General features: G+C 35.9%; 1 protein-coding gene across 1 annotated transcript in view; it reads left to right on the top strand.

Annotated features, from left to right (window-relative positions):
* The first annotated feature begins 333 nt into the window (after positions 1–333).
* LOC107741630 (uncharacterized) overlaps positions 334–16758 on the top strand; it is a 26758-nt gene continuing 10333 nt past the window's right edge. The window contains 17 exon segments of the mRNA XM_016554389.1: positions 334–482; positions 2147–2258; positions 3042–3157; positions 3399–3509; positions 3628–3744; positions 3855–3974; positions 4153–4269; positions 5489–5608; positions 5758–5874; positions 6106–6222; positions 7375–7804; positions 8773–8844; positions 8984–9053; positions 12303–12395; positions 12775–14781; positions 14879–15035; positions 16403–16753. Of these exon segments, the coding sequence (XP_016409875.1) occupies positions 3132–3157; positions 3399–3509; positions 3628–3744; positions 3855–3974; positions 4153–4269; positions 5489–5608; positions 5758–5874; positions 6106–6222; positions 7375–7804; positions 8773–8844; positions 8984–9053; positions 12303–12395; positions 12775–14781; positions 14879–15035; positions 16403–16753 (4025 nt within the window). The 5' untranslated portion in view covers positions 334–482; positions 2147–2258; positions 3042–3131.

The following is a 16758-nucleotide window of genomic DNA, read 5'->3' as shown; positions in this document are numbered from 1 at the left end:
AATTATTATAAAAAACATAAAATTGTAATTCCAAAAACGGAGCTTTGTGCGATAACAGGTATGTTTTCCCGAACATTTTAGTATTGGTTTTATATTATAATGTCACGTAGTTAAATTGTTTAATTAATTTAAATGGTTACTTCTTTTTTTTTAATTCCTAGAAATTAAGCCTTGTGCAACATAAAGGGCATATATTTATGTCTATCTGAGTTAGTTTGGGCTCAAAACATAAAAGCTGCAAAGAGTTTAATTGGCAAAAAACCCGAATATCTAATGAATGTCAAACGTCAAACTAACTTTACCGCCGTCTGTTACGGTGGGAGGTAACAAAATCTGAGAACACCGGATGAAGCTCTATAAGAAATTTGAGAGAAAGTTGGGGTAATGCACTTATAAGTCTGCGATCCGCCGTAAAACAAGAAGAAGACGAAGCAGCAGCAGTAGCAGAATGTGGTGGTTTATCTCCGATCGTAACAGAAGAGGTAACAATGCTGACGCATAGACAGTTTTTGTTTTCACTGGAGCTAATAAACATATGTCTTTAAATCTCTCGCGGCAGGAATCACGATTTGTAACCACTGTAAACTTTCTATACTATATAAGTTAGTGGTTGTACGTGCAATTCAGCAAAAACATACAGATACGAAAGGTTTGTTTACCAGATGTAAAGGGGTACAACGTTGTTTCTGCCAATTCAGCTAACGTTAGTAGAAAGTAATTTAAGGTCGAAAAATCAGACCGTTCAAACCGAAAGTAAAAGTGTTTAGGAGTGGGCCTCAGTACAGTACTTCCATGTTTCTTGAGGCAACAGTACTTCCATGTTTGATTATTTCAAAACATTTGAAATGAGTTTAGCATTTCATGGCTTTCAGTCAGGCTTCCACACTTTATATGCGGTGCATTGATGGCTAACAATAAGACTTTAGTATGTCTTTAACTTTAGTAGGCTGTACTAGCAGTCAGTGTTGGGCTCGTTACTCCGAAAATGTAATTTAGTACTCGTTACTAGTTACTCCTTTCAAAATTTATATTATTACTTTACTTATTACTTTCTGGCAACAGTAATTAGTTACACTACTAGTTACATTACTTTTCCTTCACGTCCCACAGAAGTTGTAATTGTTTATCTTCCCCATAAAGTTCTTCTCAAATGTTACTAACTATATATTTCTGCCTCATCATTTGACCAAAATCTACATTGGATCGCAGTCAGAAGTTTTTTTTACAAACACTCAATGGTGATTGATAGTGACTTTTATGTAAAAGTGTTGTAGGCTATTAATTGTCATGTGGAGCTTGAAGCTAATTGTAGCTATAATTTCTCTGTTACCCATATATTATTATTTAATTTAGTATTTTATCAAAAGAAATCACATAAGTTTATAAGATTTTTAATTATAGTAATATAATTTATATTGGGGTCAGAGGGATGTGGGTGGTCAAGCCATGTGATGCCAAAGTAAAGTAATGCCACAACTTACGCATCTTTTCTCCTGACAAAATCAGTGTAATGGCAAAATTTCCATCCCCTGAATGTAAGCTTTTCCATATTCCAAGCTTTCCTGATGCACTGGTGACTTCATGTTATTGGATTGTTGGATTTCAAATGAAAGCTGTTTTATGGATGGTAACTGTAATATTATTAATGAAATCTTAATAGTAATTAGTTACACTACTAGTTACTCCAAAAAGTAATATTATTATTGTAACTAGTTACTAGTAACTAGTTACTGCCCAACACTGCTAACAGTAGAAACAACCTACTTCTGCATTGAATAAAAAAGTGAATAAATATAATATTTTTCCAAAATGTTATAGTCCAGATAGTTGTCTGGTCATTTTTTTTTTTAATTAATACATTTTTGTCCAGAACATAACCAGTTTGCTTTGAAATTATGTGTGAATTGTTATTATTAATAACATTTTGCAGTTCACATTGAGTTTTTCATGTTTACGTATATTAAACAAATGGCTTTATTTACATTACATTGACAGGATTTTCACAAACATGTGTTTGTTTTACAATCTGCCACTCTTATTAGTTTCATTTTTGTATCTCATGTATAAATCGCTTGTTGCCAGAGTGTGCTGTGTACAACAATCCATTATTACATGAGAATAATCTCATTTTTTCTGTGTGTCAAAGGGTGAAACCAGATGAAGCTCCTCATGACTCTCATACCCATTTCTAACAAGCAATCCATCACTGAATCGAACGATTGTGTTCAAAATGGAACCTCTAGTCATATGGAAGAGAAGTATGACAATTTATATATATTTATATGTAGTGTGCTATTGGTGTAAGGAAAAAAATGGCAACTTATATCAATGATAATCTTGCATAGTTTCTTGTATATTGTTAAACCTGTTTTCTCTCCCTTTCTGAAAGTTTGAGATCAGATGAAACAACAGCTTCAGCACATTCATACCCTTGCCTAAGCGTAATTGTCATAAAGACTAAGTTTTAAAGCTACACTGTGTAACATTTGGCCATCTAGCAGTTGACGCATGAAACTGCAAATGACTTGCAGAGTAACATTGCTTTGGTAATTTTGTGAGACCAGTTTAGCCTTTGTTACAGGTGATTGTCTTATCAGAGAGAATGTCACTAACAACATCAACATCCACCCCTCCCTCACCAAAGAAAAAGTAATTACGAAAAAATAAAAAAGGATGCACATGCCTTTCACCTTCAGTAGCCGGACCTTCTTTTCTTTATTCACAGACATAAAATCTGTAAAATGTTGTAAAATCTGCCCTGACAGCTCTAATATATAAATCATTACTGTAGGCTTACCATAGTGAGATGAGGTAAGAAAAAAACACAGTTTGGAAATTTTTATGTGCTCGCTCATTAAGGACATTTTGTTTATTTCTAACAAAACAAAATGTACATGGTGTAGCTTTAAATACTAGACAAATTCTAGCTTTTGAATTGATGTCCCTCAGAGTATTTAGAGGATATTTTGAAACATCAATTCCATTTAATGGCATTTCATGTACTTAACATATTATTTCAACTTTGTCTTCATGTACCAAAGGGTGAGACCAGATGAGTCACCATCTCCTGCACTCTCACTGCTGTCTATTAAAAATTGATCAGTCAGTGGATAGACAGACTGCATTCAACAATGGAGCAAAGTTTCATGGGAGAGAAGTATGAAAATTTACTCTGTCAGGGGGTTAAAGATAGTGTGTGTGTTGTATAATAAAGACAATTTATTATTTACAAAACCACTTGTTTGGCATCTCTTATGCAATATGTTAAGCTTGTTTTTCTCTCTTCCTAAAAGTTTAAAACCACATAAAGCTCCATCTCCAGCACACTTAATGCATTCTAGGTTGTTAAAATCCATAATGACCTATAACAATCCCATATTTTTCTCCATGTTCCAAAGGGCGAGATCAGAAGAGGCACCATCTCCAGCACTCTCACACCTGTCTATGAAAAGTGATCAGTCAATGGATCGCCCAATTGCGTTCAACAATGAAACCCCTAGTTACATTAGGTATGATAAGTATCAGAGTATGCATAAGGCAAAAATATTAGTTGTAAAACTGTTCTTGTCTTGCAGAATTTGTATGTCTCTTGCACATTGTTGAATTTCAATTTTGACATCTTGACAGTCTAAGACCAGATGAGGCACCGTCTCCTGCAACCTCAAACTTCTCTTTAAAAAGCAACAACTCAATGGATCGACCGATTGCGTTCAAATACAGAACACAGCCTTACAGTGTTAAACGGTATGAGAATTGATGCTTTTTTTTATATATTTTGTTTTCTCTAAAAGATTCTGAGCATTTTATTTTGTCATTGTGATATTTGTGTATAACCTAAATTGGTACTCTGACAGTCTGAGACAAGATAAAGCACCATCTCCAGCACCCTCACTCCTGTCTGTTAAAAGTGATCAGTCAATGGATCGGCCAGTTGCATTCAACAATGAAAACCCTAGTTACATTGGGTATGAAAAGTATGAGAATTTACAGTTTTTTTTTTTGTTTGTTTTTTTTTTCAAATGGTGTGCTTGTTGCATAATTAAAAAAATATATGTATTAGATAATTATTAGACAGAGTACTATACTTTCCTTGTATATTTTGTATGTCTCTTGTACATTGTATAACTCAAAGTTTCTGTCTCGTCCTGACAGTCGTAGACCAGATGAGGCACCATCTCCTGCAACCTCATACTTCTCTTTAAAAAGCAACCAATCAATGGATCGACCAATTGCATTCAAAGACAGAACTCAACCTTACAGTGTTAAACGGTATGATAATTTACATTCTTTTTTGGCATATACTGTATATTTAATCGAATAACTATGCTTGCATAAATTTCCCACATTTCCTTACAGTATATCAGGCCAGATTGGGACACAATTTCAGGCCGAGAGTCTCACATTTGAGAACCCAGAACAAATTTTAAAAGCACCTACTGTTCTGTTGTACACTTAATTTACATCCATTTTAAGAATAATTCAACAAATGTTGAGAAAGTGATACCATTGTTCTCTTTGTGTGTATTTCTAACTTTTAAATTAATATTAGGTGGCTTTCACACTGGGCTTGTTTGCTGTGGTTCGAACCCGAGTGCGATTGTTCCCGGCACCCCCGCAGCGTTGGTCTGGTTTCACACTCTCTTGATTCTATCGAACCCCGGTGCATTTGCGGTGATCTTACGTCATCACAAACGTGCACAACGTATGATAGAAAACAGAACGTGGGTCAATATATTGTGTTTTTTAATTAATTTGGTGCTATTATGCGCAGCAGATTTAACGGCATATGGGTTTACTGTATGTGTGTCGCTTGTAGACACATGTATATTTTGAGGAGACAGCGGATTACCATTCATTTGCCGCTCTAATTGCAGTTGCTACACGCGAATACACTGCAGGCTCACTCTCGCTCAAATCCAAGGTAAATCAGCAACACTATAATCACTTATATGTGTTTTATTGAAGAAAATACATCGGCTAAAACGCATGCGCAGGTTACTTTACTTCCTGAACAAGTGCGCACCCAAGTCCGTGTTGCTTTCATATTCACGCGAACTGTGCCATAGTTCGAGTGCAATCGAACTCAGACCACCTCCTTCAGGTAGTCTGGGGTTCGGTACCCCGGTGCGCACCCGCGTTCGCATGACAGCTTTCACACTAGCCAAACGTACCGAACTCTGACGTCAATCGAACCCGGATGCGCAGCAAACATGCTAGTGTGAAAGTGCCCTTAAACCCAGCTCCCTTCCCTTGGTCCTATGAGGAAAGGAAAGAGAGAGTGAGACACACAGAGCTAAAATCCATTAGGAAGTGAGGTCACTTCCTCTCCATCCTTGCTGTGTGCATTGTCGTCTTTGTTCAATATTACAGAAGTTGTTCTGATTTATAAGTTGTACGGATTTATTGTAATTAACAAATGCCAAATTCTGAAATAATTTGCCCTTGTTTTGTATTTCATTGTGAAATTTGTTCTTAACCTCATTCACAGTCTGAGACCAAATGAAACACCATCTCCAGCACCCTCACTCCTGTCTATAAAAAGTGATCAGTCAATGGATCAGCCAATTGCGTTCATCAAAGGAACCCCTAGTTACACTGTGTATGAAAAGTATGAGAATTTACTGTTTTAAATGGTGTGCTTGTTGCATAATAAAGAAAAAAACGAACAATTTGACATAAAGCTATCTTTTTTTTTTTTTGCATACTTTGTGTCTTTTGTACACTGTCAAACTTACATTTTCTGTCTCTTTTTGACAGTCTAAGACCAGATGAGGCACCATCTCCTGCAACCTCATACTTCTCTTTAAAAAGCAACAATTCAATGGATCGACCGATTGCGTTCAGAGACAGAACTCAACCTTACAGTGTTAAAAAGTACAAAAAAAAAGTTTGATTGGATATATATGTGCTTGGACACATGCTTTTGATAACACTGTGTTTGTACATTTGAGGTCCTATTAACAAATCAAACAACTGTGCTTGCATAGTTCATCCAAATCTCTTTTCAGTATATTGAAGTCATGTTTTCTATGTAATTCTGAAAAAGCAAATGGGAAAGGATGACTTTTTCTGAAAGATGTATGTTTCTTTCTTTCACCCTCACAGTCTGAGACCAGATGAGTCACCATCTCCAGCACCATCATTCCTGTCTGTAAAAAGTGAGCAGTCAATGGACAGACCGATCGCATTCAGGGATGAAGCACAGAGTTACAGGCTCAGAAGGTACGGGATTGCATGAAGTATTTATTAAATAATAAAGTTACATTATGTTAATCCTTAAAAACTAAAGATTTTCTGAAGAAGAAGAATTACAGTTGTCACTTTTACAAGCTAAATTGTTGATACAATTGAATTTAATTTTACTCATAGTTCTTTTAAAAAGACCAAAAATCTTTTAAACATAGGCACCAATACAGTGGGCCTGTCCAAATACCCACACTTGCGGTCTTGGCCACTTGAGAGTGCATGCACACTAGGGGTGTGCAATATATATTGTCTACGATAATATCATAATTGTTGTTTTAACAATATGCGATTTGACATTAACGAGTATATCACGAAAACCAAACATAAACCAGAGAGTGCACGCATACACTTTGATGTAGGTTAGACTACTGCGCATGCACATTTAAAGTTGATACTTTCACTGCATGATTTAGTCTATTAAAATACATTAAGAATTAACTCAAAATTCAAGATATGCGAGCAAAAATGTCCCCATATGACTTTGTCTTTTATATTTATATAATCTGATATAGTTAATCAATATCAAACGAAGAGTGCCATTTTTTTCTGTAAATATCTGCATGATTTCATGCAACAGTTCAACAAACAAGAAGTTAATATTAGTTGACTTACATTTTAGATACAACAGCTACTGTTTTTGCTCTATTTCTCCAATGAAAATAGTTGAATTTATTGAATTTAGGGTTAGAATGTAAGAATTAGACACAAAAGATAATGCATACATTTTGGCCTTACACATGTAAAAATGCCCATAAAAGGTAAAAAAATATTTAAACGGATTGGAAAAGGTAATTTCTGTTACTGCTGCAAACTAACCACCACACACCAAGAATATCAAACCTTTGTGATTCAGCTGTCCACCACAGTCCTAAACCTGCCAAAGTACCAGCACAATAACACGCTCAACAAAATATTGTCTAATTATCGTTATCCACAAAATTCCAGAAAATATTGAGATATAATTTTTTGTCATTATTATACACCCCTAGTGCACGCAACAGGAAGTAAGAGCGCAAGACTGTCCCAGGTCTTAAAAATGCCAAAGTGCAGTGCCCTTACTGTGTACTGAGTCGTAACTGTGTTTATTTACGATTATTGAATGTGTAATAACCACAGATGTTTCTACAGCACACTTTCAGCCACTCTGCTGACAGAGGATCACTACAAGTGTCCAGTGTGCACAGAGGTCTTCAAGGATCCAGTTTCCATGCCCTGTGGACACAGTTACTGCAAACACTGCATTGAGATCTACTGGAGCAAGCCAACTCAAGCTGGAGCTTACGCTTGTCCTCAGTGCAGAAAGAGGTTCAGAGATCGTCCTGTGTTGAATGTAAATGTGGCTTTGTCTAAACTGATTGAGGAACTCCAGAAGGCAGGGTTTAGTCCTGCTCTTCCTGCTCACTGCTACGCTGGACCTGAAGATGTGCCCTGTGATATCTGCACTGAGATGAAGCTCAAAGCTGTTAAATCCTGTTTGACCTGCACTGCATCTTACTGTGAGACACACGTCAGACAACACTACACAGTACCAGCACTGCAGAGACACAACCTGGTGGAGGTGATTGTAAAATTACATATACATTTGTGGCAGAATAAATAGCTACAGTTGCTGCACAGTTCATTTAAAAAGTAATTTTGGTTACAGTTATGTGTCCTAGATTATCTAATCATGAAATGTGTTGATTACTGCATTCTGTTTCGATCTACTCCTACATCTAAAGTTTTTATCTAAATATTTTTTGATTGTAACCAGTCACAGACAGTGCTTTGAGTACACAAATGTAATGACTAATTAGAGTCCATAAACCAATCAATAATGACAAAGCATTCCTAATGAGTGAGGTTTTAGAATGTTAGTTTATTTATTTATGAAGCACTTTATTCAATTTTTACATTTTGCTATTCATTTTTAAACCAGTGTAAAGAGGCAAGCACAGGACTAATGTGCTCACATTTAGAGCAGATTTAAGCAAATCCAAATAGAGGAATCATGATAGTCTAGCCTTGATGTTATAAATGCAAGAATAATCGTTTCCTGGTCTTTTTTAGAGAGCTGCCTGATCCGCAGATGTTTATTCATGGAGGCACATGAAAACAACTTCTGAAGAAACATCACCTGCTGCTGATATTCAAAAACTAGCTTTACAATACATGTCCACATGCTCTGAGAAATCATGTCCACATGCTCTGAGAGCATCAGAGCGTTTTTTTTTTACGCGCTGAATGAATGTGATTGCCCAGGCCATTTTCTGCACTCTTGTGAAAGCTTGCATTATAGTCAACATAGTGTACACATGGTGCAAATACTTAAAAATAGATCAAATAAAGAGATTTTTTGTTCATTGATTATAACAGTGTTAACAAGAGTAATGTGTTTTAGATATTTTCAGTTGACCTCTGAGTTTTATTGACTTTTAGATTTTACCTATACAACTTGTAAATAAACTTGTAGTTTAGTTTTACGTAAGTTGATTTGCTTAGAATGTTTTGTAAATTAGCTTAAACTACTGATTCTGCTTTGTCTAGGCTACTGTGTTAATACAAGACAGTAAGGACACCAAGGAGATCAAAAAGCTTGATTTTGCATTCATTGATGAGGTAAAAGAAGAGATCAGAAAGCTGACAACAACATTTTCTGAGTTGTAGTGATTCAAAGATCTTTGAAACACACATACAATCATACAGCAATCACTTGTATTTCTGACAATATTTGCATATTTTCTTTGTTTTGGTTTAGATTTCAAGGGATGAAAAAATGGAATATTCTCATCCAACTAAGTGCTTCTACAGTGGATTTTCCACTAATGGTATGTTATGATACTCCTCTTACCAGCTTATTTACAGCAGTTCACAGTAATATCACAAATTGATTATTTTAGCAGTAACTTGACTAAGCTACCTTGATATTTGACATCCTTTCAGTTAATAAATAGAAATATCTTGTATTTGAGTAACTGGGTTAAAGCATCTCCTAAATGAGTATATGTAAATAGTATAAATTGAAATCAAATATGTTACAAGATGACAATACACACAATCTTAGCCCAACTTAATGAGCTCACCTCAGGTTCATTATTTTTACAGTATTTATGAATTGCTTCTTATGTGGCACTTGAATGGCTCCACAATTAGGAAATTACAGAAAGCATGATATATTTTGAAAGTTTATATCTGTGATTTGTTTGAATTTTTATACAGTAGGTACAACCAAAATGCTTATCACCGCTGCATGTACCTCTGCCTCAAGGCCACGGGTTCAAATAAAACCTACGTGAAGCTCGTTCGCGAAATCACCACCAGGTGGCGCAAAGGGATGGTTGACACCACTGCTCAATAACACTGGAATTGACATTTTCACTTGTTGTAAATAAAGATAAACAATAATGAAATAAATCAGTGGTAATTTTACAATTATATGCTATTTTGTTCAGTATAACAGCGAAAATGTATTTTTGTTATATTAATAATTTTTATGTAAGGTTGAAAAATAACACGCTGGAAAAGGGAACTTGGTTTGCCAAGTTAATCCGTAGTCGAGTGGTAACGTTATCAGCGATCAATTACATGGGTTTAAATCCAGAATTGGGGTGTTTTTTAATAATAAAAATAATATATAAAATGATTAATAGAGATTTGTGTGTATTCTGCAGTTCTAAAACACACTGGTTTATGTTACACCATTTTTTTTCTTTTAGATAGAGCGTGTCCATTTTACACTGAGCACTAATGGCTGATGAGTGTTTCAAACTCACAGAGCAGGTTTAGGCAAAGTATCTGTTTCAGGATAAATGCTTCGTTTGGTTTGGCTTTTGCAGTTGGCATGCAACATATACAGAGTTGCTTGGTTTTGTTTTGTTTCATGAGAGACATGGCGCGTTCACGAGAGAGACAGAAACTTTTGTTTTATGTTATGCTGCTTTGTACTATTTGAAGAGTTCAGATGCAAAAGCCTCTATAAGTGCCATCTGAAATTTTCATCTAAAATTAGCATTTTTATCAGGCTCCTATATTTATGTTCATTTATTTCACTTTAATGGCATAGAAAAGGACCTATACATTGCCATTAAAGTAAAATTACTGAACCTAAACATAGGAGCCTGATAAAAATGCTAATTTTAGAAGAAAATTTCAGATGGCACTTGGAGGCTTTTGCATCTAAACTCTTCATTTTCATTTTGCACTGTTTTAATTGTATGTGGCAACTCTGCAGTTCTTTTGGCAACAGCCTACAAATGTAAAAATATATTGCATTTTATTATCATTTTATTATCATTTTAGGCTACACCAAATTGCACAGGGAATAGCTACATGCAGACCTATAATAAAACTGTACGAGACTTCATGTAATCATTTTTAGTTTCAGTACTCTTCTTAAAAATATTAATTTTATATTTAAAATAATACTATTTAGATAGGATGTTACATTTTTTATTTTAGTTTTAGTCATTTGTCATTTATACAAGGAATGCAGCTTCCTCACATTATTACATAGATAAATGTAGCCTATTTCTGTAATTATTATATTTATTTGATCTTTTTTTATTTGTTTAAATGTTGAAATTTGATATTTTTGTTGATACGGTTATCACTGTCAGTCATCTCAAATTTTGTTAGTGATAATTTAACGGATAGGCTACACTCCTGCATTTAAATGCAGCTGCAATTTTTTTTTTTTTTCATTAATCTGTCCATTCTTTTCAGTTTCATTGATTTGGCTAAATCATGGCCAGGTTTTATTTATTCGTTTCTTGTTTTTGTTAAATAACATAATTTTTGTGCCTCACGTTTTACTAAAACGAATGAAAGAATTAATAAAAAAAGGCAACAGTTTCTTATTTCGTGGATCTTTTTCCCACGTTCTCTGTCAAAATAAAGGACAGGTAACGAATAACAAAGTGTGCATGACAGAAATGTATGCCGTTTTATTAAAGGAATTTTAAAATATAAATGAAAAAATGTATTTGTGACAAAAATTAAGTAATGTAAGAATATTGACATTTAAATCCATGTATGTAGCCTACTGAACAGGCTACCACTTTTAATGCTCCGATGCAAAGTAAACCACCATTTTTTTAAGGTAATATAACACGTGATTCATATTATATAAATAATACTGCACACCTGTTAATTGTGTAAAATCTAAAATACCGTGTAGTACTGTGTATCTTAAATATAAGCACGCTCACAGGCTTGACATTTATCCTGCTTGAATTCGTTCTAAATAACAAAAGCACATAACTTGATAAGTACTAAATTTGCTTCTGTGAATATGAATTATTTTAACTAAAGTGTTTTTCTTAAGTTTTCCACTGACTGTAGTCGTCAAATGTAACATATTGGTGAGGCAAAGCTGACTGCTATTTGTGAAAATGCGATTCGATGCGTTCGCCTGATAACTTGTGGTTAAATCGCCACTCAGCGGTCAAAAGCTGCAAATGCATTTTGCAGACGCCACAGCGGTAAAAAGCTCATTCTGGTTGAGTATCATCTGTATATATATTTTGTGAAATATAACTAAGAAAGAGTGCAATACTTATTATGGTATCTTGTAATCCAGGCAAACAGATGTACTGCAGTTTTTCTGCATATGTTGTGGTTCAAAATATATTTTTTGTTTAACAATGTTTTTCAAGGGCTTTTCTAAATACAGGTGCATCTCCATAAATTAGAATGTCGTGGAAAAGTTCATTTTAAAGCAGAAGGAGACCCTACCAAGTTATTGAGTACATGTACAGTAAATGAGCATACTTTCCAGAAGGCCAACAATTCATTAAAAATGTTTTTTTTTATTGGTCTTATGGAGTATTCTAATTTGTTGAGATAGTGAGTTGGTGGGTTTTTGTTAAATGTGAGCCAAAATCATCACAATTAAAAGAACCAAAGACTTAAACTACTTCAGTCTGTGTGCATTGAATTTATTTAATACACGAGTTTCACAATTTGAGTTGAATTACTGAAATAAATGAACTTTTCCACGACATTCTAATTTATTGAGATGCACCTGTACCAGTCATCTAGATGTAATAATGTGCACTTTTTCCCCAAATTATCCACAGATTTGCCTATGGATGTAACTGAGGTTGCAGCTCTTGGTCGTCCTTTGGATCTTGGAATGTTGTATGACCAGCGCAATGAATCTTTCATTTCAGGTTGGTCTAGCCTGTTCACTTACCATGACCATTAGCTTTACATGTCATTAGTAATGTAAATACACATTGTAAAACAGTATGTAATGTAAATGTAATGAAAACATGTTCATGTTAATTTCCATCCTACGTATTGCACTTTTACTTGAGTGGGGAAATTATTATTTTGTCCTCTACGTAAAGCTGCTACTAATAATACTGTGTACGGTTTGAGTTTGTTAAATAAAAGTGGTATGTTGTTTGACTTTATGATTTTATAAACATTACAAAATTCCATTCTCACTCCTCCTAGGCTGTTGTGATGTGAGTTGATTGTATGTGTAACTGAAAATATTTGTACACAAGTAAATTGAAGTAGAATGTGCTGTGAATGTGTTTACAGACAGTCATCTTTGGGATAACCACACTTTAACAAGTGACAGAATATCTTGGCCCCAACTGAAAACACATCTAAAGGTTTTGGAAGACGACTCCCTTCAGGAGAGGTGCAGAGCATTTGAAATGTCACCAATGTTGCGAGTAAAGGCTCTGTGTGGACTGATGGAGCTAAATGGAGCTGCAGCATTTCTGAATCACCCAGTTCAGTCTCGACATCAGGACAGAGTTACAGTACACTACAAAACCACCACCAGACTGGACATGATCAGCCAAAGACTCTTACAGGAAGGAGCTCCTGCCTCAGTCATTAATGCAGCCACAGCTACACACGTGATCATCGCAGTGTTCTATGGAGCCCAAGCCTTCTTTGTTTTTGATAATGAGAGAATCAGCTCAGAGAAAAATACAGAAATGGAAAATGTTATCAAGAAGATGACCACCACCCTTAGTGCAAGGGATGTGTTTTCAAGTCTTAATGAAAATGAAAAGGCTAACACCATTTTATATGACTGCAGTCTATACACTGATCTGGGTGACTGGAAGAGCCCAGCGTCTTTTGATAAGGCGTTGGAGATCTATGGTTCTCTCCCAACACTGATTGGATCTAAAGGTGAGAGAGCAGTTCCTCTGAAGGTCTGGCTGTACCCTCTGAAGAAACTGGACAAGAGCTCTGTGCATGTAGCTCTGAGTGGAGTCAGTGAAACCTTGATGCATCAAGCTGAGAACATTCTGGAACATCTGAGAAAACAGATCAGAATGTGTCAGGACATGATAACAGATTATGATAATCTGACAGTAATTACTTGGTTTCCTGCTTTGACGGAAAAACTTCAGAACTTTTCAGAATTTCTGCAAGATTATAGGACAGAGTTTCAGAGAAAAACTGCTAAGATTATTGAGTCAAAACACACCAATGAAGAGGAGAGAGAGAAGAATTTACAAGAACTTATCAGTAACTGTGATCAGTCTCCATTCAGTCAAGAAAACACACAGCACTGGCTTGAGAAGAAGGAAACTGAGCTGGTAGTTTTAAATGGGTGCAGAGCAGCAAACATAACTATTGTGAAATCACAGGAGGAGCTTCAGCGAGTCATCAATGATCCTCTGATGAGCAGTGTGTTCTGCTTCACTTCATCAATGGAGGCTGAAGACTCCTTCCTCACAGTTCTCAAGCAGCACATTGAATTAATGAAAAAGAGCACATTGATCATATCTAAACGCATAAACCTAGAAGATTCACTGCAGCCACTGAAGCCTGTTTGTATCAATGAGAAAGTACTTTCTGACCTAAAAGTATTCATTGCTGCCAAAGAGACAAATGAAGATCCAAAGCAAACCAAATTCATTGCTGCATCTGTACCTGATGATGGTTATTCAGAATTTTCTGTGCAGTTTTATCATGAAGGGAGAATTGTGAGCAGAAATCTAAACCTTCAAAGAAAGACAGATCTTACCCAGATATCTCAGATAAAACACAACAGTGTGTCCCTAAAAATTAATAAAAAACAAAACGGAAATATTGAGAAGTATGTCATACAGTACAGGGCTTTAGGTGATGGAATGAACAACACCACATGGAAACAGATCATTTTTGATTCCAAATCTGTTAAAGAAACCTGTGTAATATCAGATCTAAAGTCAGGCAAACAGTATCAGCTGAGGTATTCAGTTATTGAGCAGGACTGTATGAGCAACTTTAGCAGAATTATTAACATTAAGACAGCATTTTCACCAATAAATGGACAACCCTTTGTGAATAAGTTGAACAGAAGCACGCTCAGACTTGCCTGGTTGAAGGCTGAAACAGGAGAAGATTGTCCAGTGCTGCGGTATATGGTTGAGTATAAAGAAGCAGGACTGGAGGGCTGGTCATCAGTACAAACACAAGGACCTGAGTGTGAATGTACTTTAACTCTACCTCACAGCACATGTTGTAGAGTCAGAGTCTCTGCTGTCTATGGAGAAGGAGACACCAGCAAACCCAGTGAGGAAACACCAGTACCAGTGGATGGTGAGATAAATTAGATATTTAAAACAACAACAACAAAAAAATAGTTTTTAGCGTTTGGTTTGCTTATAATAATACTTCATTTCTCATACCACTGCAGTCTGGAGAATAAAGCTCTCAGAGAGAAAGAGCTCCATCCTCCTAAAAGTGCTGAAACTCCAAACAGAGAAGAAACCAGTAGAGCTGATAGACTGCACAGATGAAGAGAGTGAAGTGAAGGGATTCCTGCAGTGTCTGCCCTACATCTCACAGCTGAGGTGAGACTCTTATAGGAAAAAGACCACCCATGCTTATTGTATTCAGTGCTCACAATAAATGTAATGTATTTAACTTAAATATTTTTTTAAACAATACAGGTGCATCTCAATAAATTAGAATGTCGTGGAAAAGTTCATTTATTTCAGTAATTCAACTCAAATTGCGAAACTCGTGTATTAAATAAATTCAATGCACACAGACTGAAGTAGTTTAAGGTGGCTTAAGAAGAGGAATACGACAACTGTAGCCATATTCCTTGACACGTCTGTGTGTGGTGGCTCTTGATGCCTTGACCCCAGCCTCAGTTCATTCCTTGTGAAGTTCACTCAAATTCTTGAATCGATTTTGCTTGACAATCCTCATAAGGCTGCGGTTCTCTCGGTTGGTTGTGCATCTTTTTCTTCCACACTTTTTCCTTCCACTCAACTTTCTGTTAACATGCTTGGATACAGCACTCTGTGAACAGCCAAAGTTATCCTTCCGGAGGGGGGCGTTATGTCAGACTCTGTCCCGTGATTGGTGGGTTTTTGTTAAATGTGAGCCAAAATCATCACAATTAAAAGAACCAAAGACTTAAACTACTTCAGTCTGTGTGCATTGAATTTATTTAATACACGAGTTTCACAATTTGAGTTGAATTACAGAAATAAATGAACTTTTCCACGACATTCTAATTTATTGAGATGCACCTGTATGTTCATGTTTAATATTTCCTGCTTAATTACGTACATAAATAAATATATTTTGTGTTGTATCAGTTTCCTCTGTCGGTAGTGCACAGCAGACACACACCCACCTTAACAATTTCAATATATCGCTTAACCTGCCCGAAAACACCATAAACATTGCAGATAACATCTGAAATAACAATTAATTTACATACACATATCCTAAAAACTAATTCTGTGCGACTGTTATGCTTCAAATCTGGTGATTTTAGGTCAGTGTTTTGTCTTTAGTGTCAGGTCTTTGTCTGCTGGTAGAGAATAGTAAGATGGTGGCTCAAACACTTCCGGTGGCTTCACCGCTGAATAGCAGTTTAACCGCTTCACCGCTGAATAGCAGTTTAACCGCTTCACCGCTGAATAGCAGTTTAACCGCTTCACCGCTGAATAGCAGTTTAACCGCTTCACCGCTGAATAGCAGTTTAACCGCTTCACCGCTGAATAGCAGTTTAACCGCTTCACCGCTGAATAGCAGTTTAGAACACAATGAGCAATAGAGTCATTATACAGATCAGTGTCATAAACCTAATTGTCTTTTTAATATTATTGTAAAGCTGAATGTTGTAATTATGAATCTGCTCCCATATTTCATATTATCCAGCACTAGACATTGAAGTGTGTTTACATTTGTGTCTCCACAGATTTGATCCCTTTGTTTTCTATGAGAAGAAAAGGTCTGTCCAGTTTCTGCTGAATCTGATTATTTCAGCATCAGAGTTTGATAAAACGACTGGTGAAAATTACACTGAGCTGTTCACATCTGTGTGCAGCTACACATCTTTCCCCTTCAGTGAAAATTACACTAACCGTCACGCTGATCAATGTAATTTCCTGCTGGATCTGTGGTCACATGTGAAGGACTATGAGACTCAAACAGGCAGGAGTGTCCTTCCAGCATTACAGCCAATTTATCAGTCAGCTCCTGCAGTCTGGAGCATAAAGCTCTCAGAGAGAAAGAGCTCCATCCTCCTAGAAGGGGCGCCGTTAAGGGGGGGAA

Source organism: Sinocyclocheilus rhinocerous, unplaced genomic scaffold, assembly GCF_001515625.1.
Source record: "Sinocyclocheilus rhinocerous isolate Xijiao unplaced genomic scaffold, SAMN03320098_v1.1 scaffold466, whole genome shotgun sequence".
Taxonomy (NCBI): Eukaryota; Metazoa; Chordata; class Actinopteri; order Cypriniformes; family Cyprinidae; genus Sinocyclocheilus; species Sinocyclocheilus rhinocerous.
Note: the sequence above shows the minus strand (reverse complement) of the source record. Positions and strands in the feature narration are given on the sequence as shown.